Consider the following 27,519-nt stretch of genomic DNA (forward strand, 5'->3'; position numbering starts at 1 on the left):
TGGGTGCCCGAGCTCTCTCCCTCCGTGTCTCTCCCCTCGGGAATCCAGAGAAAATTGCTCCCATAATTAGGCTTCTGACAGCATAAACAGCACAGGGTCGTCTCTTTAATGTGTGTGAGCAGGTTGTAACCTGCAGCCCTGCGGTCCCGCCCGGCAGGTTGGGCTATTTGTCACTCGGGGGCTGTGATTTGGGGTAATTGCTCCTTTTGATTGCTGATTTCCACATGGGAGGGAGGGAGTGTTGTCCGGGGGACAGGAGTGCTGCCTGGAGGAGGGGTGTTCCTGCTCGGCAATCAGCATCATCCCACCGGGGGGCTGCCTGTCCTCACCTCCCTGGAGCCCCTGCGTGCCCCGTGCCTTCACTGCCAGCAGTGTTCAGGGTTAAATGTGCTCTTCAGGTGTTTCCTGGCAGCTCTGCACCTTTCTCTTCACCTTCCTGGGTGTGTTTGAATGTTTGCCAGGTCCCTAAATGCATCTGGGACCTCCAGGATTGGCAGGAGAGAAGCCTGGAGCTTGGCTGGAGCCCAAGCTGGGGCTCCTGGTCTCAGCACAGGGTGACAAGGAGCCCCATGTGCTGGTGGGACAGTTCCTGATCCAGTTCGTGGTGTCTCAGCACCAGGGGCAAAACAGAACATGAGGGGGGAAAAAAAAAATCTGCAGGAGATGCCCTGATTTCCCTGGGCACCATCTCTGGGGGAATTAAGAGGCAGAAAGCATCCTCCAGTCTCAGGAGAGGCAGCCATGCCTCCTTCCTGCTGCTCTGTCCTTGGCCCTGCCATGCTGAGGCTGTGTCCCTGGCTCACCTCTGGCCTCTGCCTCTTCTCTTTCTCCTTTCCCTCCTCCCTGCTGCCAAGACAACTCAGCTCCTCTGCCCAAGGTGTAGAGCTCCATGCCAAGTGAAAGAGCAGGCACAGAGGGAGGTACCAGCCAAAACCACTGCACCCAGTCCACCTCCCAAGGCCATTACCAGGGTTGTTAAGGTCCCAGATGGGCTCTGCTCACCTGTGTGCACACAGAGGCTGTGTCTGAGCACACAGGCCAAGGTTTTGCTTTCCTGGAGGGCTACATGGCCAGAAGGTGCAGCCAGGGTCTGGGTTTGGGCTGTGGAGTTCTGCATGTGGGCCAGGGCATGGTGATGCCAGTGGTACCAGGTGTCCCAGGCAAGTCAGAGTGGCTGCTCTGTCCATCCCAGAGTAGCTTGGGAATGGGAAGATCTTTTGGTATGTCCTGTCCAGCAGGAGGAGTGGCCACTGGGAAGAGATGCCTGCTTCCATCTTTTTAGGTCCTGTTCATGTGAGAGACTCAAGACACAAAAGAACCCCTTTGTGTGTGACCCTTCCTCTGTCCCTGTTGGCAATTTTCCCAGTGGTTGCTTCCCTCTGTCCCTATCCCTCAAACCCTCCAGAAATCTCCCATTGGATGTATCTGCAGAAGCCAGATCCCACAGGAAGTCCACTGGAATGGTCCCTTCCTTCTATTTAAAAGGGTGTAATAACATTTGAAGTGATGCTGCCAGTCTGACTTCCCCTCAGACAGCTCTTAATTCACTTCTTCTGTTGAAAAGACTGAAGTAATAACCCCTCAAGAAGGACTGAGAAGTGGCATTCCCTTGAGTTTAAGGCCATGGAGGAAGAGGAGAAGCAGCTCTTGCAGGGATGAATGTCTGTCTCACATCACACATCTATGCTCTAGGCCACTCATGGCTTTTTTTAGGAGAGGCAGACTTGGTCCGGGTGTATACCCTGCTGTCACCATGAGACAAGTCTGGAGAAAGGGAAAGCTCTGGATTTGAAGTGACTGATGGAAGAGAGAGAGAAGGATCAGATGGAAGGGAAAGGTGGGAGCTGAAGTTGGCTGACTTTGGAAAGTTTGCGTCTTCAGTGGATTTTAGATTTTGCTCCCCCCCCCTTTCCCACTTCCACGATTTCTTGAAACATTCCTCCAGGCTTTGATCTGCATTCCCAATGCACTCCAAGTTGGAACAAACTCATGGTTTACCACCTCATGGTTGCTACAGTTCGGTTACCACAGGTTCCCAGCCCCTCCTGGATCTTGGGCTCCTTGGTCATGCTACAATTTCCCTGGCACACCCAGAGGCTGTTTGTTGGGCATGATAGCTCATGCCATGTGCTCAGGCAACACAGTGATGCTCTTATCATCATCCATATTAAGAGGCAGGAACGTTGCCCATTGGCAGGACACGTGTGTCCATATACCAGTGGAATTTTCCCCTCGTGAGGTGTTGTTTTTTTTTTTGGAGTATGTCAGCCTAGCCCTTTGATCTCCTGCTCTGCTTGGTTTCTCAAGCACTAACACTGTCACAAGGCAGAACTTGTGCCCAGATGACTGCCTGAGCAGTGCCATCATGCCAGGGCTGTGCCCTCCCTGGCTGCTCAGGGGACCAGGGGTTCTGTGCTAGGCTTGAGTTTGTTCTCCTGCTGCTGCAAACCAGGAGCAAAGCCAATTAAGTCGTGCATGTGAAAACATGGAACATTGGAGGAAAGAGCCAAGCTCGGACTCTCCCTTCCCCCACAGGAATCTGCAGCTGGTCCTAGGCTGGTATCACCTGGAGGTGCCTCCAACGTGGCCTTTAGTGCTGCACTTCATCCCTGGGGAGGAGGCTTTGCAGCCCTGTTTCTAGCCCTGCTCTGTACCCCTGCCGAGTGCCTGTTCCAACTCGATAGATTGATGGCATTCATTGCTTTTGTTTATGGTCCTCAAGGCAGTTTTCAACCCACACGAATGTTCATCTGCAAGCTAGTTTGGATTCATCTGCCAATAAGATTTAATAAGACACAACTGCTTAATGAACAACCCAATACAGGTCACTAATCTTCCCTCCATCCCCTTATATTACAAACTGTCAAGGATTTCAGGGGAGATTTGTTCCCCCCCAAAAAACCTTCAGAGCAGTTTTGACTTTTTACTCTGCTTTGGTTGCCTCACTTGGGGTACCCCAGAACAGATGTAGTAATCTGGGAGGCAATTTTCAGGAAAACTGGGGCTATCTATCCTCACCTGCAAGGGTTTTGCAACTGCTGAATGCCATCTTTAGACTGAAGAAATAGAAAAAGAACTGAAAGCTCTAAAATTTCGAAACATTTTGAGTTTGACTTGGGCTTCTGAAATAAATTGGCTTAATTTTTCAATGTGCATGACCGGGGACCCCTGCGAGGCCCTTCCCTGCTGTCCCCACCTGCACCTCTGCCAACATCTGACTGCATCAGCTTGCTCAGGGATGACCTTTGGGAGGCTCCATCAGAGGAATTAACCTTTAGCTCTCCCTGTGCTTTTGCCTGCTGCCTCTATTGATGACCAGTGCCCTCCTCTGCCAAGGACTCAGGTCATCCAGGAGGACAGAAAGTCCTGGATGAGCCAGGGCTGGTCCCCTTGTTGCTGGTTATTTGCATCCTGGTGGCTTCTCAGACACAGGAGCTCAGCAGCATCCTGGGGGTGCTACAGTGTCCAGACTGTCAAAGCTGCAGCTCCTTCCCTGCAGCTGTTTATAAATGTGTCAGGCAAGGTGTCTACCAAGAGAGCAGTGATGCTGCCTCCAAATCTCAGCATGGCAAAGAAGGGTCATGGTCCCACATGCATTTGTGTCTCCACCAGAGACCTCGACAGCCTGCTGTGTTGTAGAAGCCCACCAAAGCTGCTCTCTCAGGAGCATCCTACACCAGACATGCTCCAGGAAAAACTTTTCACCGTGGTGCAAGCACACCTGAACATTGCCCAGAAATGCCAGCAGAGCCAGGAGGAATCATGTCTGAAAGCCAGCAGTGCTGCAGTGATGCCCCTTGCAAGAGTGAGATTGCCTTGGAGTGAGACCATGTGCTGGAGAAAAAAAAAAAAAAATTGTCCCCAAAATTGCTGTTTCAGATGTCTGGGAGCTGATGGGGATGGTGAGGGGGGTTCCAGCACCAGGCAGGGGCACACAGCTGGTGCTCCATAACCCACCAGAGCTCCACTGCTCCTCGCACCCACATTGGAGTGGAGAAGAGGGAGGAGGGGATTTCTTCCCTGGTGGAGAGGACAAGAGGGCTCCTGTCCTCACATTCCCAGCACACACGCTTGCATTTGATTTTGCTCTGGTTTTATGCTGCCTCTTGGCCTCCAGGCCCTTGAGCTGCCCGGGAAGGAGAGCAGGGGGAGGCCCTGGTGTGGGTCCTGAGCCCGGATGGATGCTGGGGCACAGCACTCCCGGTGCCGGTGAGTCCCTCTGCCTCTGGGGATGAGGAGAGGCAGGTGAAAGAGCCAGTGGCTGGGAAGGGGTCTGATCTTGCCGCTGTGCCCTGAAGCAAGAGGTGAATGGCAATGAACACCTGCCTTTGGCTGCAGTTTCTCTTCTTGGCACCAAGCACTCGTGTTTGGATTCAAAGCGTGGTAACAAAGCCCTTGCCGGTGAACACATTTCAACATGTTATTATTCCCAGGCTGGCTTTCAAGATCCTCTTTCTATTCCTTCTCTACTGATTGCTCTTATTTCTCTTGGCTCCCAGCTCTGGCTTTTCAGGCTTCATTAACTGGAATTTATTAGCGACTTTAAACAATCTTCCTACTGCCAAAAAGAGAGAAAGAGAGAGAGAGAGACAGAGAGAGAGAGAGAGAGAGAGAGAACGAAAGAAAGAAAGAAAGAAAGAAAGAAAGAAAGAAAGAAAGAAAGAAAGAAAGAAAGAAAGAAAGAACCAAGCCCCCAACAAAACAAACAAAAAAACCAAAACACAAAACAACTGCCCCCCAAAACCCCCAAACACACACAAAACAGAAATCAAAAACCAAAACAAGACAAAAGAAAGAAATAAAGGGGAGGAACACCAAACATGGGGCTGGCTGTGTGATGCCCAGGTCTGAACACTGCTGTCACTGGGGGTTTGACCCAAACTGGGACTGTGCCTGCTCCCAGTGCTGCCTCTCCTGTCTCTGTTTCCCTGCTGGAGCTGCTGAGGGTGACAGAGCAGAGCAGGGGCTGATGGCCTCTCCATCAAGTCTTCAGTGGGGTCACTCCTTCAAAGCTGGCTGAAACTGGAGAAGCTCTTCTCTTGGCATCCTCCAAGCAGGAGTGCTAATTGCATCTGCAACACCTTCCTGAGCAGCTCCCGGGCAGAACCCACGACAAACAGGTCCCAGCACACCTCAGAGGCCCCATTCTTGTCACTGAATGGATGGGTAAACAGAGGCAGTGGCAGGAAAAAATCACTTCACTGAGACCACACAGTGAGCGAGCACTTTGAGCTGGAGTGGTCCTGGTGTCCTCATTTGTGCCTTAAGCACAGCGTGGCCTCCCATCCCTGGGGACATGGCCAGATTTGGTCTCCAGAGGGCAGCTGAGCCCATGGAGAAATGTCCTGTGGGCCAGGGACTGGTTGGACACCCTGGGGGGCTCGGGTGACCCACCCTGCTCCTCGCATGCCAGCACCCACCACAGATGGGTGCAGAGGAACCAGCTCAGGGCTCAGGTGGATCCAGCAGCCTGCAGGGTGTCCAACAAGGCACATTTGTCCTCAGTGTCCATGGGACACAAGCTTTATCTACCCATTCTGGAACTTTCTTTCCCCTTCCCGTAATTGCTCTTCCTTGGTTGGAGCCCATGCACAGCCTGAGCCTTGAGTTCTGCTGAGCAGGAAACTTCAGCCTCCTGAGGAGCCTGAGGTGGCTCTAAAATAGGGGTGGAGAAAGAGAAGGATTTGTAAAAGGTGTGAAACACCAGTTCACCTCCAAGCCACCATGACCCTGAGCTACTGGGATCAGATTTAACAAGAGAAGATTGGCAGCAGCACAGCAGAAGAGGGGGAACTACCAGGAGCTTTCTCTAAGAACTTCCAATTATTTTTCAGATTTTCCTGTATAAATTTTTCCTCTTCATCTCTTTCATTTTTGGCTGTGGGAAGTTGGCTCTTTTGGAGGCTATGAATATTTATTCATTACTGCTTGAGACTGTTGTGTTTGTACATGACATGTAATCAGGAAAGGATTGGTTGTAGCAAGACAACTACTAATTGTATCCACAGAGTATGGTCTGTGTGAAAAGCTGTAGTACCTCCAGTGAATGCTTTGCATCTCCACACTTAACACAGATATTGGCAAAATAGAAAGGCTGCAAGATGGATGCCTTGGAAAAAACAACTTCTGTGGGTAACCTGAGCTCAAGAAGGAAAAGCTCAATCTGTAAATAGCAAAAGGGGTGGGGGTGGGGGGGTTGGGGAGCTGGGGTCCTTACAAGTGTAATTAATAAAAGCTACAAACAGATCCAAACAAGAGGGGTTGTAAGACCATTTGGGTTTCTAAATCTATATTAAGATTTGATACTGATGAGATTCAACCTGCCATGGGAAGAATGATCACCACTGTCCGGGGCTCTTCAGTCAAGACTGAATGTTCAGAGAGCCACGTTTGCCTTTGCGTGTGTCCAGGTATCTACACTCCTCTGCAAACATTTTCCTCAATCCACAGAGGATTCTCTCTGGTGCCAGTGGTGCCTGAGGACAGCAGAGGGTCCTGGCAGTAAGGTTTGGGTCAGCTCAGCACCACAACTTGTGCACAGCATTATTACACTGCTGATGGATGCTGATGATTTAGGGTCACTCCCCTGCAGAACATGGGGGTGAAGATGTCTGGGAGATGCCTCCCTGCAGGAGAGTGCAAACACCTGATCCGTAGGGAATTCTGACATTCTGGGAAATGCCATTTTGAAATGTTGATGTCATGGATGCAGGAACTGACTCAGTAAAGTGTGTCACTTAGATTGAGCACTAAGACAGATACGGTGGGTGTTCTGTAGACAGTGAGTTTCCAACACATACATCAAATGCAACATGGATATTAGTATTTCATGCAATGTCATAACAGAGTTTTGAAGAAATTGTATTTTCCAAGAGATGTTGTGTTGAAAAGAGCAACAGCATGAGAATGATGGAATCATAGAATCATAGGATTGGCTGGGTTGGAAGGGACCTCAGAGCTCATCAAGTCCAACCCTTGCTCCACTCCCCCCGTGGTTCCCAGCCCATGGCACTGAGTGCCACATCCAGGCTCTTTTTAAATATCTCCAGGGATGGAGAATCCACCCCTTCCCTGGGCAGCCCATTCCAGTGTCTGATCACCCTCTCCAGAAAGAAATTCTTTCTCATGTCCAACCTAAACCTCCCCTGGCACAACTTGAGACCTCTTGTGCCCTCTTGTCTTGCTGAGAGTTGCCTGGGAAAAGAGCCCAACCCCCCCCTGGCTCCAACCTCCTTTCAGGGAGTTGGAGAGAGTGATGAGGTCTCCCCTGAGCCTCCTCTTCTCCAGCCTCAACACCCCCAGCTCCCTCAGCCTCTCCTCATAGGATCTGTGCTTGAGTCTTTTCACCAGCCTGGTTGCCTCCTTTGGACCTGCTCTAGGACCTCGATATCCTTCCTGAACTGAGGGGAGCCTCCTCTCCATGGCATCCTCTGGACACAAGCAACAGCCCTGGGGGTCACTGCCAGTGTCACCCTCTGTGTGTGTCCCCACCCCAACCCTTGCACCATACTCACAGCTCCTCCAGGAAACGCAGGTGATGGAGAGTGCTGGGCTGCAGCTGGCTGATGTTGTTCATGCTCAGATCTCTGGAGGGGAAGAGAGACAGAAATCTCTGGTCAGCCACATAGGAGTTTGCACAGAATAAGCCCCAATGCCCCCTGTGTCCCCTCTCTGTTAGTGGGGGAGATGAGAGGCACCTGCAAAGAGCATTTCAGCATCTTAGCACTGCCCAGGCTCTGCCTGCAAAGGGATGGAGAGGAGCAGCCAGGGATGGACACTTGCTTCTTCAGGATGGGCTGCCAGAGTTCTACAGGTTCTAGAACAAGTTGGGACATTTCCCAACAACCAGACAGCACTTGTGTTTCACAGTTTTTGGAGAGTGAACAGGAAGCCAGTGATGCTGGGCTAGTATGGCAGTATGGCCTTGGGCCAAAAAGTATCTTCTGTGACCACCAGTCATGCCACAGGGAGCTTTTCCAGCTGGGGTGTTGATCCTGGAGCAGAGGAGGCTGAGGGGAGACCTTCTGGCTCTCTGAAACCCCCTGAGAGGAGGTTGGAGCCAGGGGGGGTCGGGCTCTGCTCCCAAGGAACAAGGGATGGGACAAGAGGAACTTTTGGCACAACTCAAGTTGTGCCAGGGGAGGTTTAGGTTGGAGCTGGGGAAGAATTTCTGCCTGGAAAGGGTTGTCAGGGCCTGGCCCAGGCTGCCCAGGGCAGGGCTGGAGTCCTCATCATCCCTGGAGGGGTTTCAGAGCACTGGAGATGTGGGGATGAGGGACATGGGGTGGGGGTGGCCTGGGCAGTCCTGAGTTGATGTTGGAGTGGATGATCTTGGAGGTTTTTTGTTTGTTTGTTTTTTAATTAAAAAAATTAAATTCCTTTGTATCCTTCACTCAGAAAAATTCCTGAGGGCTGTTAGTTGGAAGCTTAAAGATTTTGAGGCTGTGGGCTTCTTCATTTTGCAACATTTTCCACAAAAATCCCTACCACTTTCTGACCAGGTCTGTTTGGCATTGGTGAGGGAAGGTGACACCTGGGAAGGGTCTCAGTCCTGCCTTTCTCTGGAGATGTCTTGTGGCAAAACTGTGCAGTTTCATGAACTCTATTTGAAGATACTCCTGGAAATGTTTGGTTTTTTCTTTATAACTTTCTCCTCTCCAAAGAAAAGGAACCATCCCCCAAAGACTGATGAGAATTCAAAATTCTGTTTTCAGAATCAATGCAAAAATAAAGTTATTATTGGTATTGTTCTGTGTGCAAGGAAGCATTCTATATTTGGATGATGCCAGGATACAATAGAAGGGTTAAATATTATTTTGTGCTGCTTCTATTTTTATTTTTAAATCCCTAAAGGCAGTTGCTACTGAACACCCATTAAAATATCTTTTTTTCCTACATCAAAGTGTCTCCTGTTTGTGTTGCAATGAATCAGTCTGATGCTTTGACATGTTGTGAAACAATGTAAAAATAACGAAAAATAACATAAAATGAAAGGCTCTGAAACAAATCTCAGATCTGAAACATCCAAGATATCCTTTAAACTCCAAGGCATATTCCCTAAGTTGCCTTCTGCTGGCAGAGCAGGGAACACTCCTGGCTCACTGCAGGAGACACTTTTCAAACCTCACTGAGCTGCATTTTGGGTTCCCAGCCCTTTCCTAGGCATGGAGGGGACAGTCACTTGTCCCCCAGCCCTGGGCATGAGATGGTCCCCATTGATCCATAAACTGAAGAGAAACAAAACACACTGTTTTCTGAAGAAATCTTCCAAAAGGCAGAGGACAGTTGCCATTAGCCCATCACTCCATCCTGCACAGTTTTCCTCTGCTGCCCCACTGCCCTCTCTCACCTTCTTGGAGCCCTTGGCCACGGAGAGGAAGGGAAGAGGAAGGGAGAGGGAAGGGGCTCTCTCCCAGCATCTCTTGGGGCAGTGAATCAAAATCCAGCCCTCATTTCCAAGGCTGTTTCGTGGGGAACACTTTGGGTCATTTTATTTCAACTCACTGATGGTTTGGGTGCTCTGGTGTTTGCAGCAGAGAGCTGCGAGCTCCGTGCACTTTACGAAGAAGTGGGGGCCCATAGTGCAAACCCTGGTGGTGATCTCTGAGCTAATGAGCAATCAGACAAATGAGGTGGCAGTGGCTCAGCTTTCCTGTTAAGTCCCCAGCAGGACATCCCCCAGGAACCCACAGCTCCTCTCTAGCAGGGGACATCACACCTGGGTTGGTGTGGGGGAGCTCCTGGACTGGCCATGGTATGGGAAGAGCATGGAGGGGATGGGGCAAGGACAGATGGTGTGAAGGAACCAGGAGTTCCTCCAAGAGCTTTAAAAATGAGCTTTCTGAGCACAGCCTTGGACCCAGGGATTTTGCTGGCCACAAAAGGACGAGATGTTTCTCCACAGGCTGTCCATGCTTGTGTGAAAGATGAGGCATAGGATTCTTGCCTGAAGTGTTGGGGGAGTAAATATTTGACTTATTAGTCATGTAAAGATGTTGTTGACTTGTTGCTGTGTTTTCCCAAGCTCGTGCTTTTCCTTTTAGTAAGGTTCATTGTGCTGTGTACATCCTCAGTGCTCGCAAGAGAAACACTTCCTCTCAGAGTAATCAGAGAAGTTATTTATCTCTTCAGGTGTTTGGGGGTGGTTACTTCAGCCAGATGCATTTAAAAGGAACCCAGGGTATTTGCATCTTGTTGGTTTGTTTTGCTTTTTCTAACACTATAAAATCATAGAATCCCAGACTGGTTTGGGTTGGAAAGGACATTAAAGATCAGCTTTTTCCAAACACCCTGCCATGCCTAGGACACCTCCCACTAGACCAGGTTGCTCAAAGCCCCAAACATCTGGCAGAGGAATTAGGGATTCACAGAATAAATGGATTAGGGACTCCTCTGACCTTTCTCAGCTCTGTCAGACTTTGACTTTCTGAACCAGCTCTCTCCCCTGACTTGCATCCAGGGGAACAGAACAAGTGCTGGATCACTCATACCTGAGCATGACTATTGCCATTGGCACTGGAAATGCCACCACAAAGATGGGGACTGTACCACAGTAGGCATTATAGAAAAGCCCAAAGAACAGAATTTAGATCCCAAAGCCTGGTAAACTCTGCAAGTAATTAGAAAGGAAGGAGAGGAAAAGGGGTCCTGCAGCTTCACCCAGGCTGGCAGTGTAGGACCAGCAGAGGAATCCAGATTCTTGCCCTCAGGTCCATGGCACCCTGCATGTTCTGCACTGGCACAAGCCACCTGCCTCCTGTCCCACAGCTCCCATCTTCCTCTTTTCCCATGACTGGGCTGTGATGGCATCTTAGGATGTCTGTGGCCTGTGACCATCTGATGTGATGTCTTTTCAAGCCATCACATAAAAGCAGGAAACCTTTGGCTGTGAAATAATTTTTGCATGGCTGTGATCTGAATACTGCCAGTGAAGTGAAGGAGTCTCCTACCTGGAGAACTGAAGCTCTGCTCTGGTATAACCCCCATTTACCTATGGAGATTCCTTCTTCTAAGGCTTCTTGCATTAGGTGTTGAAATTACCTGTGCTTTCAAATGGCACTGCACCAAAGCCATCATGGCTATAATTAGTGTGATTTAACGCCCCCCCCCCCCCCCCTTCCCCAACTAGTTCTAAACATTTATCATAAGCATTTCTAACTTGTACCTGCAGGAAAACTGAGACACAGGTCATGGAAACTGAGCTCATGTGATTCAGCCTCAGACCTTACAACTCCTCTGGCCCTCAAGGGGTTCCTTAAATTGTTTGCTTTGATGTCGCCTTCTTTCATGAACAACCTTTGATTATTCACTGATTAGCTGATCTTCCTGACCAAAAAATGATGTGACACACAGCGTGCTCTGGGTGCCCCTGTAGGACTGTCTGCTGTGCTCTCTACCAGGGCTATGGGATGGTTACCATGTTGTCTGAGTTCAGGGGTGATCTGAGATCTAAAGATGAAAGGGATTTATCTTTGATACAGCTGCTGAGGCAGGGGGGATGCAGGCTGTGGTGCTGATGCTCTGAAACACGGAGCCATGGCTGGGCAGGCACAGAGCAGCACAGACCCAGGGGACTCTGGGCAGCTCAGGTGAAGGCACCCGTGGGACCTTGTAGAAGTGTGGGCTCTTTGGTCAAAAGGGAAATTTTTTTCTGCTACAATATGTGGGTCTGCATGAAGGGCACCCTGTGATATTTGCCCAAGACAGGCTTAAAAAATCTGCCCAAGACACAGCTCTTGGGACAGTGGGGTCGAGGTGTCTCACACAAATTCATCATTTCTCAAAGCTTCTCACAAAACCCCTCTTGTCACTCCCAGAGCTCCTGATTTGCAGTTTCCCCAGAGATGGACTCTACAGACAATGGACACCAGCAGAAGTCAGGAGATGTAAAGCAGAGCAGGGTGAAGCCACACTGGGGTGACACAAGGAGGTTGTGGCTGCTCCATTGGGAGGGTTGGAAGGTGAATTCTCCACTGATATGGTTTTGGCTGAAGCCAAGCCCCTGGCCAGAGCCAGGTGTGCAAAGTGCCCAAGTGGCAGTGAGTGGGTGCTGGGAGCCATCCCAGGGATAAGAGATTTCCTACAGAAAGAGCAATTCCTGGCTATGGCTGGGAAAAGACATTCCCCAGCCCTCACTCTCCATACTCCAAAGGGACAGAAGGTCTGGTCACCAGCTCCTGTCCCCTGAGGTGCCCTCCATGTCACTCAGCATGACAAGAAGCCTGTGCCATGAGGGCAGGGGGATGGAGCTGCCTTCAAGCAGATCTAGAAGGCTCCTGCCAACTCAGAGCATGGTTCCAGGGCCAACCTTCAGGGTGTCAGAGTTGGGGCACTCTATGGACTCCTGGCCTCTGTCGTACCTTGGTGAGGTCCCATGGATGTGGTGACAGCTGGGAGTTAGAACAGACATTGCCCAAGCCTCTGGGCAAGATTTGGAGCATTTAGGGAAATGGATCTTGTGCTTCTCTTTTGTAAGGACACGAGGCCACCTCAAAGAGCAAATCTGACTTCTGTCCTCAGGTTTGGAGCCTGCAGGAAGCTACTAAGAATTCCAACTGGTGAGCATCTTCTCAAGCCCTAAATTCCTGCACTGTGTGCAGCAAAAAATTCTTTGCAGTTTTTAAGATGTTCAGGACATCCACGGGTTCTCTTCCCAGTGACTCAACCTAGTCCCATTCCAACCACTGTAGCTGGTGCTGCACACATGGACTGTGAAAATGACCTTTTTACACTCATGCACTTGAGCAGGAATTTTTATGATTGTGAGGAGAAGGTAATGGCCTGGTGTCCTCTTGATTAATTCATTGCACAATTACAGCATCAAGGCCTCCCAGTCCAGCAGTCTGATTTCTGGAGGAGCTGTACACACCAGAAAAAAAATTTCCATCCTTATCCTGGAAAGGCCCAACACCAGACCAGTTTTTGCAAGGAATTAAACAAAATCTGGCTCTCTGAAGTCACTAGGAGATGAGCCACATCTCTACTTATCTTGTGGCAACTCTTACTAGCACGCAGTGTAACATGCACAACTATACCACCTTTAGGAAAGAAGCCCAAAGGCAATAAATGATGGGTTTAGAAATTCTTCAGATTATACTAGAGTGATTCATAGAGGTTCTCGTTATCTCTTTTCCTCTTTATCTGGAAATCTCTGGGGTCACCACAAAAAGCCTGAACCGCTCGAGGTAAAATCAGGGCTGATGATAGAATGGTACTTGGAGCCATTGAGCCAGCTGAAATTCTTCTTAAAAGCCTGCAGGTTGAAAACTAGGCTAAAGATAGTCTGCATAAAGAAAAGGAGAAAGGGAAGATAAAGAGATCAAAGCAGCAAGAGCTCATTTGCATTACACCATATCTGGAGGCACCAGCTCTGCTTCAATCCCATATCACTGCAATAGGCAAGAGCAGAATGTGTTTCTACTCCCACCTCTCCATGCCTGAAAATAGATCTTAGCTCATCCCTCATGTGAAGGCCCTACCCAAGATCTCCACAGTGTTTCAATAATAAAGACTCAGACGAGGCCAGTTTGCCTTTCAGAAAACATCTCCCAGGTCAGGGCTGTCCCTGCACATCACCCCAGGGCCCAGAGGGTTTGCCAGGGGCAGGTCTGTCCTTCTAAAGCAAAGGGAAAGGGAAATAGTGGGATGCACCAATGACAGGGAAAAGGGCAGATAGGATGGAGCCAGGTGGAGGAGGCACAGCTGAGAAGCACAAGGAGCTGGCTCCAGAAGTCACCAGGCCATGGGGAAGAGATGAAACTTGGATCAGAAAATGAAGGCATCTTTTCTAAAAAGGCAAAATGTGAATCTTCCTGCCTGTGCTCCATCTCCTGGCTGCAACTGAACTACTTGCCAGAGGAAAGTCTGCAGGCAGTCATAGAATCAGAAGATGCTGGACCTGGAAAGGGACCTGGAAAGATCATGGAGTTTAACCCCCCTGGCAGGGCAGGAAATCTTGTATTGCTCTTCCCCTTCCAGGCCCACTCACCTATAAACTTTGCTGAATCTGTAAGGCAGCAAAAACATGCATGAAGTGACTCTGCATATTGATCCAAATCACCTTAGGATAACAGAGGGCGTCAGCAAAACAAAAACATAACACAAATCCAAGAACAAATAAATCCCATTGCCTCAGGAAAAAACTGATCTGCTCTATGAACATCAACCTTCACCATAAACAGGGGAATCACTTGTGACAAGGGAGGGAGAAGCTGTCTTGTCCTGCTGGATACAGCTCTTACAAACACGATGGCCACTGGCATGGTTGGACCCAGGCTAATGGTTGGACTCCATCTTAAAGCAATTCCATGATCCTGGATGTGTCCTGGTATTCCCAGTGCTCATTGCTTTCACTGGAGTGGGGATCCCATCCAGCAACCCAGGGGTAGCCCACAGAGCCCCCCCGGCACCTCTGCTTGCAGCTCCTGGACAGAACCTCTGGGGCAGCACCCAGCTCTGGGCTGGGTGTTGGGCAAGGGTCATATTTTCCATTTCTGACACCATTCTGCAAATTCACATTTTTGTTGATTCTCATGAAGCAGAAGTCTGGAAAGAATTGTTTTGCATTGATTACAAATTTATTTTTTTTTTTTCACCCTCTAGTTTTGCCAGTAAAAAAATCAGGCCAGGAAGGACATTCAAACCAACTGGCAAATGTTCCTGTCATCCTTTTTTTGGGTAATCCACACTTTTGTTTAGTTTTCTAACCAGCTCAGTTACACCATGACCTAACTGTGTTTAAGGACATCACCTCAGATAGCTGGAAAACTCAGCAACCCAGAGCCATGGAGAGACAACAAGAGCAGGATGTGCAGCTGCAATGAGTGGACCAATACTGGCTGAAAACAACCATTTACTAAAGATGTAGCAGCTGCCTGAAGCAGTCAAGACTCTCAGCAACATGGAAACCTTAACTTATTGTGGATCCTGACAAGATGACCTTTCCCAGCAGAACAGATGCCACTTGGATGAGATTCAACAAGGCTGAGGGACACATCCTGTCCAGGAGTCAGGATGAAAAGTGCCCAGAGGGAAAGGAGCTGTGGGTGCTGGTCAACAGTGGCTGAAGGGGATCCAGTGTGTGCCCAGGTGGCCAAGAAGGCCACCAACAGCCTGGCTTGTGTCAGCAGCAGTGTGGGCAGCAGGAGCAGGGCAGGGATCATCCCCCTGAGGTCGGCACCGCTGAGGTTGCACCTTGAACCCTGAGGTCACTTTTGGGACCTCCACTCCCCAGGAAGGACATTGAGGGGCTGGAGCGTGTCCAGAGAAGGGCAATGGAGCTGGGGAAGGGTCTGGAGCTCAGCTCTGCCCAGGAGCAGCTGAGGGCCCTGGGGGTGCTGATCCTGGAGCAGAGGAGGCTGAGGGGAGACCTTGTGGTTCTCTGCAACCCCCTGAGAGGAGGTTGGAGCCAGGGGGGGTCGGGCTCTGCTCCCAAGGAGCAAGGGATGGGACAAGAGGAACTCAAGTTGTGCCAGGGGAGGTTTAGGTTGGAGCTGGGGAACAATTTCTGCCTGGAAAGGGTTGTCAGGGCCTGGCCCAGGCTGCCCAGGGCAGGGCTGGAGTCCCCATCATCCCTGGAGGGGTTTCAGAGAAACCCCTGGGGATGTGGGGATGAGGGACATGGGGGTGGCCTGGGCAGGGATGGGGGAAGGGTTGGACTGGATGGTCTGAAAAGTCTTTTCCAACCAAAACCATCCTAGGATTTGATGACTCTATGAAGTGTCAGCAGAGCCAGTCCAGTGGTTCCTAATCTGGATCTGCTACACCCACATCAAGAAGGGATTGCATAAACCTCAGGCGGGCAGTTGCAAGTTTTAAAGTGCTTCTTCCAGCTGAAAATGGATCCCTTCTCACCCCCACACACCTCAAAAGACCTCACCTTATGCATTGACTTTCCCCTGGTCTAACCCATGTGTTGCTGTGACCTGGCACGTGATGGTGCCTGTCCAGGTTCTAATGCACTGTCCAAGGCATCATGGGGACATTTTTATTCTACGGAGAACATTATGTTGGAATGAATGAAAAAGGGTTGGGACATTCTTATGCACTGAATAGGGTGTGTGTGTGTGTGTGTGTGTGTGTGTGTGTGTGTGCACATCACCAGCCAGACTTGGTTGAGAAATTTGGCAGAAATGTCTCAGCAGGTGGTGCAAGGCTGCACCCAAAGGGAGCAAACAGTCAGAGCCCAAAGGTCCATGTCCTGGCTGGGGTCTGGGAGTGGAGCTGGTGCTCAGAAGGCAAATCTTTTCCTCTGGAAAGCACAACACACTCTCCCTACTTCCCTTTGCAGACAGGGCCTGACAATGGAGGCAGTTCCAGAAGCAAAGAAATGTTCAAATTCCTCCAGCCAATTACCTAATGGCAGCAAATCTTCACCTCGCTTTCCCAGACCTTGGTCTATTGTCTGGGGAGCCTCTTTGTCTGCCCAGGCACAAAAGGGAGAACAATGAGTGGGCTTGAGTAACATCTGAGGCACGAAAAGACAAGAATAAACCAGGGAAAGGGACAAGGAGAGCTGGCTGGGGAGGAGATCTCCAAGAGACTGTTCCGATAGTGGGTGCCCATCACCTTTCCTGCCCAGTGCTGTGGGAGGACTGGGGATCCCTGTGTGGAGCTTTTCAGGCAGGGGGTGCAGCTGGCCTGGAAGCAAACTGCAGCCTACAATGTTGCCCAAATCCTTCTTCTCTACTCTGCACTATTGAGGCCACATCTGGAATACTGAGTCCAGTTCTGGGCCCCTCAGTTCCAGAAGGATGGGGATGGGGAACTGCTGGAGAGAGTCCAGGGCAGAGTGACCAAGATGATTGAGGGAGGGGAACATCTCCTGGTGAGGAAAGGCTGAAGGACCTGGGGCTCTTCTGTTTGGAGAAGAAGAGAATGAGGGGTGAGCTCATCAGTGTTTATAAATATGTAAGGGGTGAGTGCCAGGAGGATGGAGTCAAGCTTTTCCCAGGGGTGACCAACAACAGGACAAGGGGCAATGGTTAAACTGGCAGTTTATAACCATATATATATATAACTGCCATATAATATGCCACTTCCATATAAATATTAGGACGAATTTTTTCACTGTGAGGGTGACAGAGCCCTGGCCCAGGCTGCCCAGGGAGGTTGTGGAATTTCCTTCCCTGGAGACATTCAAAGCCCACCTGGAGGTGTTCCTGTGGGAGCTGCTGCTGGTGACCCTGCTCTGGCAGGGGGGTTGGACCAGGTGATCTTTTGGGGTCCCTTCCTTTCTATGATTCTATGATCACAGGCAAATATTGATCAGGGTTTAGAGATGATGCATGTGGAGCAAAATGTCTGGGTCCTACCACGTGGAATGTGTGCCCACAGCTCCTGTGGTCTATAGTGCACAAGGTGGTGAGATGGGGAGGGAGCTTTGAATGACCGTGCTGAGTCCATCTGTGCCACTTTCTCTCCATAGGACATGCAAATGATTTCTTCACTGGTCCCTTGAGACCCCCAGAAAACAAGGAAACTGAACTTCACCACTTGCAAAGACCCGGGGTTTACTTTGCAGGCTGCACTCAGGGAGTGACAACACAAGACCTGGCAAATCAGCGTCAGGTTTTCCAGTTATTTGTGGAGTCAAAGGCTACAAAAAAATTATGTTACAATTCTCTGTTTTCACAGAGTGCATTGGAATACATTATTCATGTGCAGTTAAATAGATGGGATTGCTGGAAATCAGTTCAGACAAAACACTGCCTTTAGCTGAGAACAAATGCTCCCGGTTTTCAACTTTTGAGAACAGCTGGAGTATTTTCTTCTGGGATTTTTTTTCTTGTTCCCTACAGTTTGTTCATCTCTGCCTACAAAGACCACCAGCCAGGAATCAGAAAGGACTTGGTGAAAGACCAGCTAATCTGATGAAGGCTGCCTGAAACATTCCCAATATATTTTGCAGAACAAAAGCAAAGTTTGACAGACATATATTTTTTTTTCCTTAAATATCTATTTTCCACATGAAAACCAAATTTCCAGCATGAATGTCTTTATCACACCAGAGTCACCCTGGGGCTCTCACTGGGAAAAGTGTTAGCAGGATTATCTGAGCTAAAGGTCCAAGCAGGTGCCTCCCACCTGGCATTTCCCTGTCCCTGGGAAGTCAAATGGAGTTTTGTTTGCCCCAGCCAAGTGCTTTGACTGAGGATTGGAAGAGGCCATTCAATTCATCACCATACAGCTTTCCCCGTGCAAACTTCAGATTTTCTGGCACGCATCACTATGTTCTGAAGGAAATGTTCAATTTGAGGACAAAAACCATTTTTCTATTAAAAAAAAAAAAACAACCCTGAACCAGAATCCTACCCCTCCCACTGAGCAGCTCTTGTGCAGAAGCCAGCGTGCAGCACTCGCCTGGGAAACCCCTGCCAGAAGCTGCAGGGTTTGGAGCCAGAGTTTTGGCACTTTGGCTTCCTTGTAGGCATCTCAGTCCAGTTGGGATTTCATAAGAAAGCAACAATACCCATTAGTGCACTGGCTCAGGTTTTGAGCATCTTAGCATGAAATGTACTGAGCACTTCAAACTGACCTTGACCAAGATCCTTCAGAGGGACCTGGCTCTCTCTGACCCAGGATGTGAAGAAGTAAGCAGGTGACATGGTCCCTGTAAAGCTACTGATATTTTGGCAATGCAAGAGTCAGGGAAGTGTTATCAGCAGTTGACATATCACCTCCTCTGTGTCAGGTTCAGTGGCCACGGTTTTAAAATCATTTCAGCAGCAGTTCCTACCTAGTGAGAGCACATTGCACCCACAACAGGCATGAAAACCCTTCCCAAGGTGGAATTTTTCCACAAACATGGTTCATAGCGTGGGAACTGTTCTGAGCAGAGGCAGAAGGAAAAGCCTGGCAAAAGGAGCATTTTCCTAAGCTCCCAAGTCAAATGCATGTGAAACTGGCTGGGGCAGAAAAGCAGGACCTGCTGGAGTAATCAAAAGAAGCAGGGATTCAAGGCAAAGAACTAATTCCTGGGCATCACATCTGTGCTTTCTCTTTCTCTGGATCCTGAGCCTCTGAGACCAGCACCAAAAATGAGAGCATTGAAGTTTGGAAAGGAGGTGGCCCTGACCTCTGGTTGTCCCTTCAGGACCTACCACGTAGCTTGACCGATTGGATGTGGTGCAGCTTCCATCCCCTTTTTGAAGACTGCCAAACACTTCTCCTTTTTTATTGCCCTGAGGACAAAGATGACACTTCCATCAATCTGCCTGCACTCCATCAACTCTTTCTCATCCAGTCACGACACCCATGCAGCCCATTGGTGTGTGGGCTGCACCAGCAGGAGCTTGGCCCTGGGTTTCTCAAAACCAAATCCTACCTGTTGTGTTTTCCTGGCAAAGTTCTGTTTCTGTGACACTGCCCTGGTCCTCAGTCCCCCACAACTTCTCCTCTGAAAAAGCCAACGGAGTCTTCTTTCATTTTCCTTCTCCTAACCAGTCATTGGACCATGTCTGAATTTCTTTAAAAGAGTTTGATGGGGCTCATCTTAGGGACTTTCTGGAAACTCAAGAAATAATTTCTGTTGGAGCAGGTGACTCTTGGCATCTTCAATGAATTCCTCGTCACTGGAGCGTCCTCTTCTCAGACTCTGCTCTTTTTATCTCCTACATCATCTCCTCTCTACCACTTTATCTACTAATTCTGTTCCTTACTTCTAGCTCCACTCCACCTGATGGGCTTATGGGTCTGTAATTTCCTGGACTGCCCTTGAAGGCTTTTCAAAGGTTGGTGTTACATTTTTCCCCTTACCAGACAGCAGAACTGGTTTAAGAAATGAGCGAAGCAAAGTTGTTTGTAGGTCAGAAATCTCCATTTTGGATGCCATCAGCAAGTGTGTGAGTATCATCTGATTCTCTCAATTTTTGTAATTTGTCTTATCCGTTTGTTCCCAGATTTGTCAACATTAAAAATGGTTTTCAGGGAAGCACCCACAGCTTCTTCTCAGAGAACAACAAATAAAATGATTTAATTTTATGGTGAAGTCCCAGTGTTTGCATAGCTCTGCCACCTTTTGTCCTGCCAGATTGCCTTCTTCTTCTGAAATAGCTCCCATTATTATTAGTGGCTGCTGTTATATTGCAAAAGTAATTAGCTGTTGAATTTTGTCTGGCTCACTCACCCCCTTTCCCAGTTATGTGAAGGGGGACAAAGCTCTGGCTCTCCTTGCAGAACCTTCAGACATTTTGGAACGAGGGGGTAATTTGATTAATTTCCGATTTTCGTGTCCATCAACGTGTGATCAGAAGTAGTGTCATCCCAGGCATGATCTCAGGAGGAAAGGTTGCTGGCATTACACCAGCCTTGTCTGAGTTGGAAAACAAGGATTTTTCACTCTAATACAATACTTGGCTCTGTGGGCACAGTTGGACACAAAGCTGCTCCCTCTGCCCTCCCTTTGGGCAGGTGACCGTGCCAGCCCTGGGATCCAGATTTGGTTTCCTTTACCCATTGTCAGAGCCAGCATGAAAACACTTGGAGAACATCTCTGAGAGCCAGCCAGAGGGTTTGTGCAGCCCTCAGCTTCACCACAGATATCCTCACATTTTGTTTTTTTGTGTGCAAACAGGGTGGCTCATTTCCATCAAACATCAACGTTTGGGAAATCAGGTAAGAGAGTTGTAAGAAGTTCATCACTCTTGATCTAGGAAATTACATTGCAGAGAACTCAGAGACATCTGAAGTTTGGCAAAAGGATCCTCAGAAGATAAAACAAAGATGATCTTTTGGACCGGAGGCAGACACTTTGAGCATTTGGTCATGCCCTTTGGCCTATCTAGTGCTGCAATTACCTCGCAAAATTTTTAATTATGTTTTTTTAGAGATTTACTGGATTCCTTTATAATAATAGTCTTGGACAACAGCGTTATTTTTTTCACAGGGCATGAACCGACCTGAGCAGCTTATAAAATCAGTCCCAGAATATATGAGTTGTCACAAACTCATATACCAAATTAGAGAGGTGAAATTCTGAAAAGTCTTCCATTGAATTCCTGGGCTACGTTGACTCCCCATAGGCAATGGAAATGAACTTGGAGGAATGACAGACTTGGCCACGCCAAAGAGAGCTACCAGGCTTCAGTGCTTCCTTAGCTTCATTAGTTTTTATTACCAATTAATTAAAGACTTCACAAAATGATCTCCTCATTCCCAGATTTATTAAAGGGGGGGAGGGAATGTTTGAGTCTCACCACCTCAGTAGAGATGCCTGCAATGCCCATGTCTGCATCTCTGCTAGACTTTGGATTCCCTTTATAGTTCCACTCAGAGTGCTTTTCAGTGCATGATTCATGCAGCCTATTTTAGGTATGCATTGTAGGTGGAGATAAATCACACCCCAGTTGCTGAGGAAATACTTGATAGTTTTAAACAAGTTTTTATAATTGTCCCATTCATAATACATCCAGACCCTTCCCAGCAGCTCATTGTTGAAGCAGATGTTTCTCATTCTGCTGGAGGAGTAGTGGCAGCTCAGTCAAAGATCTTGGAACCACAGCTTCCTCCATGCAAGAGCTATTTTTAGTAGCTGACAGTGGTTGAATTCGAGAGAATTAGCTGCTGGTGATGAGCTACCTGCAGCAGAGCCACCCTTGCCCATCCTGGATGGAAACACCGAGGAGGTTACAGCATCCTGGCTGCAAGATTCAGCCACCATTAACCCACTGTATTTTCTGATTCTTCTCTTTCATTTCACCACCTTGCATTGTAGCCTTTTGGGAAGATGGGGAAAGCAGGTTTTGTATTTACAGCACAAGTAAGTACTGGGATCTGTCAACATAACCTGCTTAGGTTCCTCAGGCACCCTAAAGATGATTTCACCTGCTCATAGCTCATAGCCCACAACAAAATCCAAGTACCCAAACAACACAGATTCCATGGATTGGCTTGGGTGGAAAGGGACCTTCAAGATCCTAGACCAGTGTGCTCCAAGCCCCATCCAACCTGGAGCTTTCAACACTGCCAGGGATGGGGCAGCCACAGCTTCCCTGGGCAACCTGGGCCAGGGGCTCAGCACCCTCACAGTCAAGAATTTCTTCCTAATATTAAATCTAAATCTCCCCTCTTTCAGGGTAAAGCTTGTCCCATCCCTTCAGGCCCTTGTCCCAAGTCCCTCCCCATCTTTCCTGGAGCCCCTTCAGGCCCTGGAAGGTGCTCTAAGGTCTCCCTGACCTTCTCTTCTCAAGCCTGAACCCCAACTCATCCTGACTTCATAGCAGAGGTGCTCTGGGCCCTCAGATCATCTCTTTGGCCTCCTCTGGACTCTCCTGAACAGCTCCGTGTCCTTCTTGTGTCAGGGAACCCAGAGCTGGATGTGCAGCCACAGGATTGCTTACTTTGGCTGGGAGGCAGCTGTGAGCCCATGAGGTGCTGCTTGGCTCAAGGTCTGAGCAAGCCACATTTCTGACACAGTAGGTCATCCAGGGATTAGAAGCTTCTCACCATATTCTTTTTGGCTGGCCTGTGATGCCTGGGGACATCCGGGAGAGTATTATATATGCTGAATTCTGCAAAATATCAAGGTTGTAGAACTAGTGATGCCCCCGCATCTTTAATTGCACAAGCTCTCTCTTTAGCTTCCATTTTTGGTGTAAGTTTACATTTCCTACCTCCAGGGAATCAGAACAGCTTTTTTTTTTTTTTTCCCCTTACTAATGAGCTTAGTTAAAACAATGCTCCCTCTACCCTTCACCTACCCTCCTGCCATTAACCAAGCAACTCAGCTTTTCTTAACTTGTAAACTTGTTGACTACTGTGATTTCTGACTGAAAGCCTCAGATTTTATCCATGTTTTGGAAAGAACTTCTTATCCTGTTGGGAACAAAAGAGTTATTCACTGTTGCCTCTTCACTTTAAGGTAATGGGTAAATAGAGAAAATAAACTAAACTCTTGGATGATGGTTAGGCTTCTCCTGTCTGAATGACTGGGTATATTTTATCCTGGTTGCACAATTTCCATAACATTCTTCCTTAATTTATCTGTACAGCTGTCTGGACAGACATGTTGAGGTCTATCAATGATTTCACTCTCAGTTGCAGTAAATTACAAAGAACCAGACTGTGCTGGGATTACCGTCCCTTCTGGAAAAATCAAAGGAAGTCTTTAAAGCTCAGCCAGATTTTCATTGTTGGGAGTCTCCAACTCCATCAAAAGGAGAGGCAGTCTAGACAAAACACCTACAAACTTCACTCCCATCTAAAAATGTAACTGTTGATTTTGTGGGGAGCCTTTCACAATTTCTGCTCGGATTGCCACAATAAATTACATCCCTGATGCTTTGAGTTTTTCCACTGTCTCATGAATCCACATGAAGAGACATTTGATAAAATATTCCCCTTCCCCTAATCTACGTTGTTGACCCTCCTGGTGTCAAATTCAAGAAATTCTGGATTCCAAGGAAAGTCACAAACAGCATTTCTTTGGTTTGGGAGCTATCCACATTAGGTAACTCCTGGAGAGCCACTGAAAATCTCATGGAAATCCTTCATCCAGCAGAGACCAAGAAATCTAGGCCATGACATTGTAGAAGGGGATGAGGCAGGGAATGAGATGGAAATGTTGAAGCAGATCCACCCAGTCTGGAGGCTCCTGGAGCCCCTGTGGTACAGCTCTGCATCCCTGACATCCCTGACCTGGGATACCCCCCACATCCCTGCTTCCCAGGGCTCCCACTGCCCTTACTGGGGAGCATGCCTGGCAGGCAGGTCCCAGCTCTGTAGGATGGGTGCAGAGTGGAATGAGAGCAGAAACTGGTGTGAGGGTGCTGAGCCCCTGGTTGCCCAGGCTGCCCCCAGAAGCTGTGGCTGCCCCATCCCTGGCAGTGTTGAAGGTTGGATGGGGCTTGGAGCACCCTGGGCTGGGGGAGGTGTCCCTGACCATGGCAGGGGGTTGGGACTGGATGAGTTTTAAGGTCCCTTCCCACCCAAACCATTCCGTGCATTCTGTTTCCACTGGATTGCACATTGTTAATAGGTGACCTGGCTCTGTCCTGGGCACGGTGCCCTCCAGGAAGAGGAACCAAAGCTGTTCCTGGGACACAGCCCTCTGCCCTGGCCAGGTGGTTGTTCCACCTTCCCTACAGTAAATTCTTCTCCAGACCAGCAGGACTGTGGCATCCACAAGCTAATCCAGGTCTGCCCCTCTCTGTCTGCAAGTGCTGACATAGCACCCGTGTCCATCCCACTGCATCCACTGTGGTGCCACTCTGGGAACTTATTCCCAGGGGGATGGAAGAGAGACAATTGAGGAGACTCACAGATAGCATTGAGTTACTAAAAGTTTTGGAGGAAAACAGAAGCTTTCGAGAGGAGAAATCAGTTTGACTGCTCACACTTGGTGGAAGTTTGCAAGCTCAGGTTTTGACATCCCATGCTGTGCTGTGACCCTCCAGCAGAGTTTTTTTAATTCCCTTTTTTTGACAGATGTGATCCAGTGCAAATCCACTTGGCTGCAGTACCTGGAAGTTGGTGGATGTGGAGGATTAGAAAGCTGGTAAATGCCAGAGTTGGAGAACAGCACCTGGGATTAGTAAATCACCACAGACAATGCTGGTGAGATGGGTTCATCCGTTCAGATCAGTCCCCACATTCTTGTAAGAGGCAGCAGAGCCAGAGGAATGCAGAGAACACACAGATTGGTAATAATTAATTGTTTCATTGTGACACTTAATGGAAAGGCTCATTAATTTCCAGGTGTTTTCAAACTGGGGGGGTTTACCCTGGTTATGGTTGGATGCTATGGGCAGGTCCCATGGTCCCTGGTGCTCTCACAGACTGGGAAATCCAGAACTTGTTGAAATCTCCCACGTCTGCTGCCACATCCCTGAGGCTCAGTGCTGGTTGTACTCAGATTTTCTCAGTGCTGGTGGTTCCAGCAGCAGCCATGGATCCCACCCTGCCCTTCCCTGGTCCTGCTGGAGGGCAAGAGGTGGGAGAGGGCTGGGAAGCAGGACCCTGGTCCTAATGGCCTAATCCATACCCTGATCCAGAGAAGGGACTGGGACCTCCTTGCTGGGACTGTGGCAATGTGTCCTCACATGCATAAAGCCATGGTCTGAGTCTCCTGACCATCACCCACCCAGTGCATGGGATATTGGCACTGCCAGCAAGGGAGGATCTGCAGGGGCTCTCAGCTGGAGAGAGGCATCATCCCTGCTGCAGGATCAGGCTGCTCCTGCTGGTCACTTTTTCCTCCCCGTGGCCCCAGGCAGGGAACTGACCCAGATGTGGCTCCACATAAAGGAGAGAGGATTCCCCACCAGCCACTTCTGTTCCCTGGGATCTGCAGGATGTGGGGCTCTGCTTGGCCCCACTGGCTCTGCAAGATGCTCCAGTGGGAATCCCTGAGTGACAGCCCAGCTCTGGCCCTGTTCAGGTATGGATTGGTGAAGGGGTGACCCCAGCACCACCACGACTGGTGGCCTGGTTTCCTGGGAGAAAGGCAGCGAAGTGCATGAGCCATGTCTGGAGATGAGATGCCCCATTGGTGACTCAGGGGCACTCCCTCTGCTCAGGCACCAAAGCAGCATCTCTCCTGCCCAGACAAGTTGCACCAGCATGAGCAAGAGCTCAGAGTCAGCAGTATCCCCAGATGACAGCACCTGAGAGCCCCGTGCTGCTGGGATCCACCTGCAGGAAAAAGCCCCTTCCTCAGGGAACTCAGGGTGGGCACCATTTAAGGAATTCGTTGTGCACAGGGAAAGCCCCTCCCTGGAATGATGAAAGCCCAGGAAGTGCAGGGAGCATGGCAGGATCCAGGCTGAGGAGGATCTCAAGCCCACCCTTCTGGAACCCACGGGACAAGGGGAGCTGGGTTCTCACCTCCTGTGTGCAGGGCTGGGAACCCCTGGGAGCAGCTTTCCAAGGGAAGGTGGATGTACCAGGAACTACCCAGCTGGATGAGCTGAGGGAGAGCTCTCTGCTCTTCCCTGGAGCTTCTCTCCCCATGAGCTCCTTCTGCCCTGGCCACTGTAAAGAATTCTGTAGCCACCACCCAGCCCTGACCTCCATGGCGATCCCTTTCCCAAGGGACTGGGATCTGTATTTGAGGAGCACACTAAGCAGTTGGCTTCCCTGATCTCTGTTCCCTGGGCAGGCACTGGAAGCACCTGGCATGGCTTTACAGGACCTTTGCCAAAATCTGATTCTTCTCTGGGAAAAGCTTTCTGACAGATATCTTGTGGCTCTCAAGGAGACGTGCCAAGTGTGGTCTGATCCTCCATCAGCCCCAGCTGTGACAAAGCTGATCTCAGCTCTTCTGAAAATGTTCAGTGTGCATCTCATTGAGCTTCGGGGCACCTGAAGCTTCTACCAAAGGAATAGCAGCCTACTCCAGGGCAAAGACAGGTCTCTTAGGTCTATGTGATGATGTGGCTTGGGTGTATAGCAACATAACTGCTGGTGGTCTGTCTCCTGAAGTTTTTCATCTCACAACAAAGCAATGTGGAGTTTGCTGCAGGTCTATGGACACCACTGCTCCCAGCCCTGGAGGTTCATGGTTTGTCTAAGACCTGGGCTTGGACCTGGCCAAGAAGAAATTCCCAACTTCGAAACAAGCAGGACTGTAAGAGGGCAGCAAAGCTCCAGTACAGACACAGGACTTCTTCATGTGCTAAAAGGGATTGGAGTCTGCAGCTAGGAAAGGTCCAAAACAGCTCCAGTCATGGGTTAACAAAAAGCACTTCTGGATCCAATGAACCTGGTGGGTCTGGTGCAACTTAAACTCAAGCAGAGAACAAGAGCAAATGGGAGAGCCTAAGGCAGCTCTGAAATCTCCTGATGTCACCAACTCTGACCTCAGACCCAAAACTTCCCAGACATTCCCTCACACCTGCCAGGCAAAAGACTGTGATAAGAACTACTGATTGGTATCTGGATCTGTAGAAAAATCATGGTGTGGATGAGCCCTGCCCTGGAAGGCTTGGGCTGTAACCAGTTGTGTGGGACTGTGGGAAAGACCGTGGGACTGGAGTTACAGGGTAGAACTATTGCCTTCCTGCCTCCAAGAAAGAGTGAGTAACATGGTCAGGCAGTAGGTCACACACCTGATGAACAACATTGCAGAAATAACTGGATACAAGGCAGTAAATTGGGTTGGTTTATCAGCACTGGAGTGATTTATCAAGATTTAGCAGAATCCTGCCCACAACAGCTCCAACGATCTCCACCATGGTCTTGAAGATCAAGACCAACAGTGAGATTAAACAAAGGATGATCCTAATCTGCCTGTGGTTATGAATCCGTGCAGTGACAACAGGAGATGGGAACAGAGCCTCGACCTCCACACCAGCCTCCCAAAACCTGCCAGAGAGGGATGCAAGCAGGAGGATGCTGGATTCTGCCAAACTGATGGAGTTGTGAAGTGTTTCTGGCTGGGTTGGAGTTAATTTTCTTCATAGCAGCCCATAGGGTTTATTTTGTGTCTGTACCAGCTGCAGCAATGCAGCCAGTCCTGTTGCTGTGAGGGTCAAGTGGAGAACAGCATTTTTATCAGAATTGAAAATTGCTGGTGTTTTTCAG

At 49.2% G+C, this 27,519-nt stretch overlaps 1 protein-coding gene across 1 annotated transcript in view; it reads right to left on the bottom strand.

The window, feature by feature from the left end:
- Positions 1 to 27,519, bottom strand: part of LGR6 (leucine rich repeat containing G protein-coupled receptor 6) — a 109,404-nt gene that overhangs the window by 67,300 nt on the left and 14,585 nt on the right. The window contains exon 2 of the mRNA XM_071768649.1: positions 7,515 to 7,586. Coding sequence (XP_071624750.1) covers positions 7,515 to 7,586 — 72 coding nt within the window. The remainder of the gene's footprint in view (positions 1 to 7,514; positions 7,587 to 27,519) is intronic.

Source organism: Heliangelus exortis, chromosome 25 (genome assembly GCF_036169615.1).
Source record: "Heliangelus exortis chromosome 25, bHelExo1.hap1, whole genome shotgun sequence".
Lineage (NCBI taxonomy): Eukaryota > Metazoa > Chordata > Aves > Apodiformes > Trochilidae > Heliangelus > Heliangelus exortis.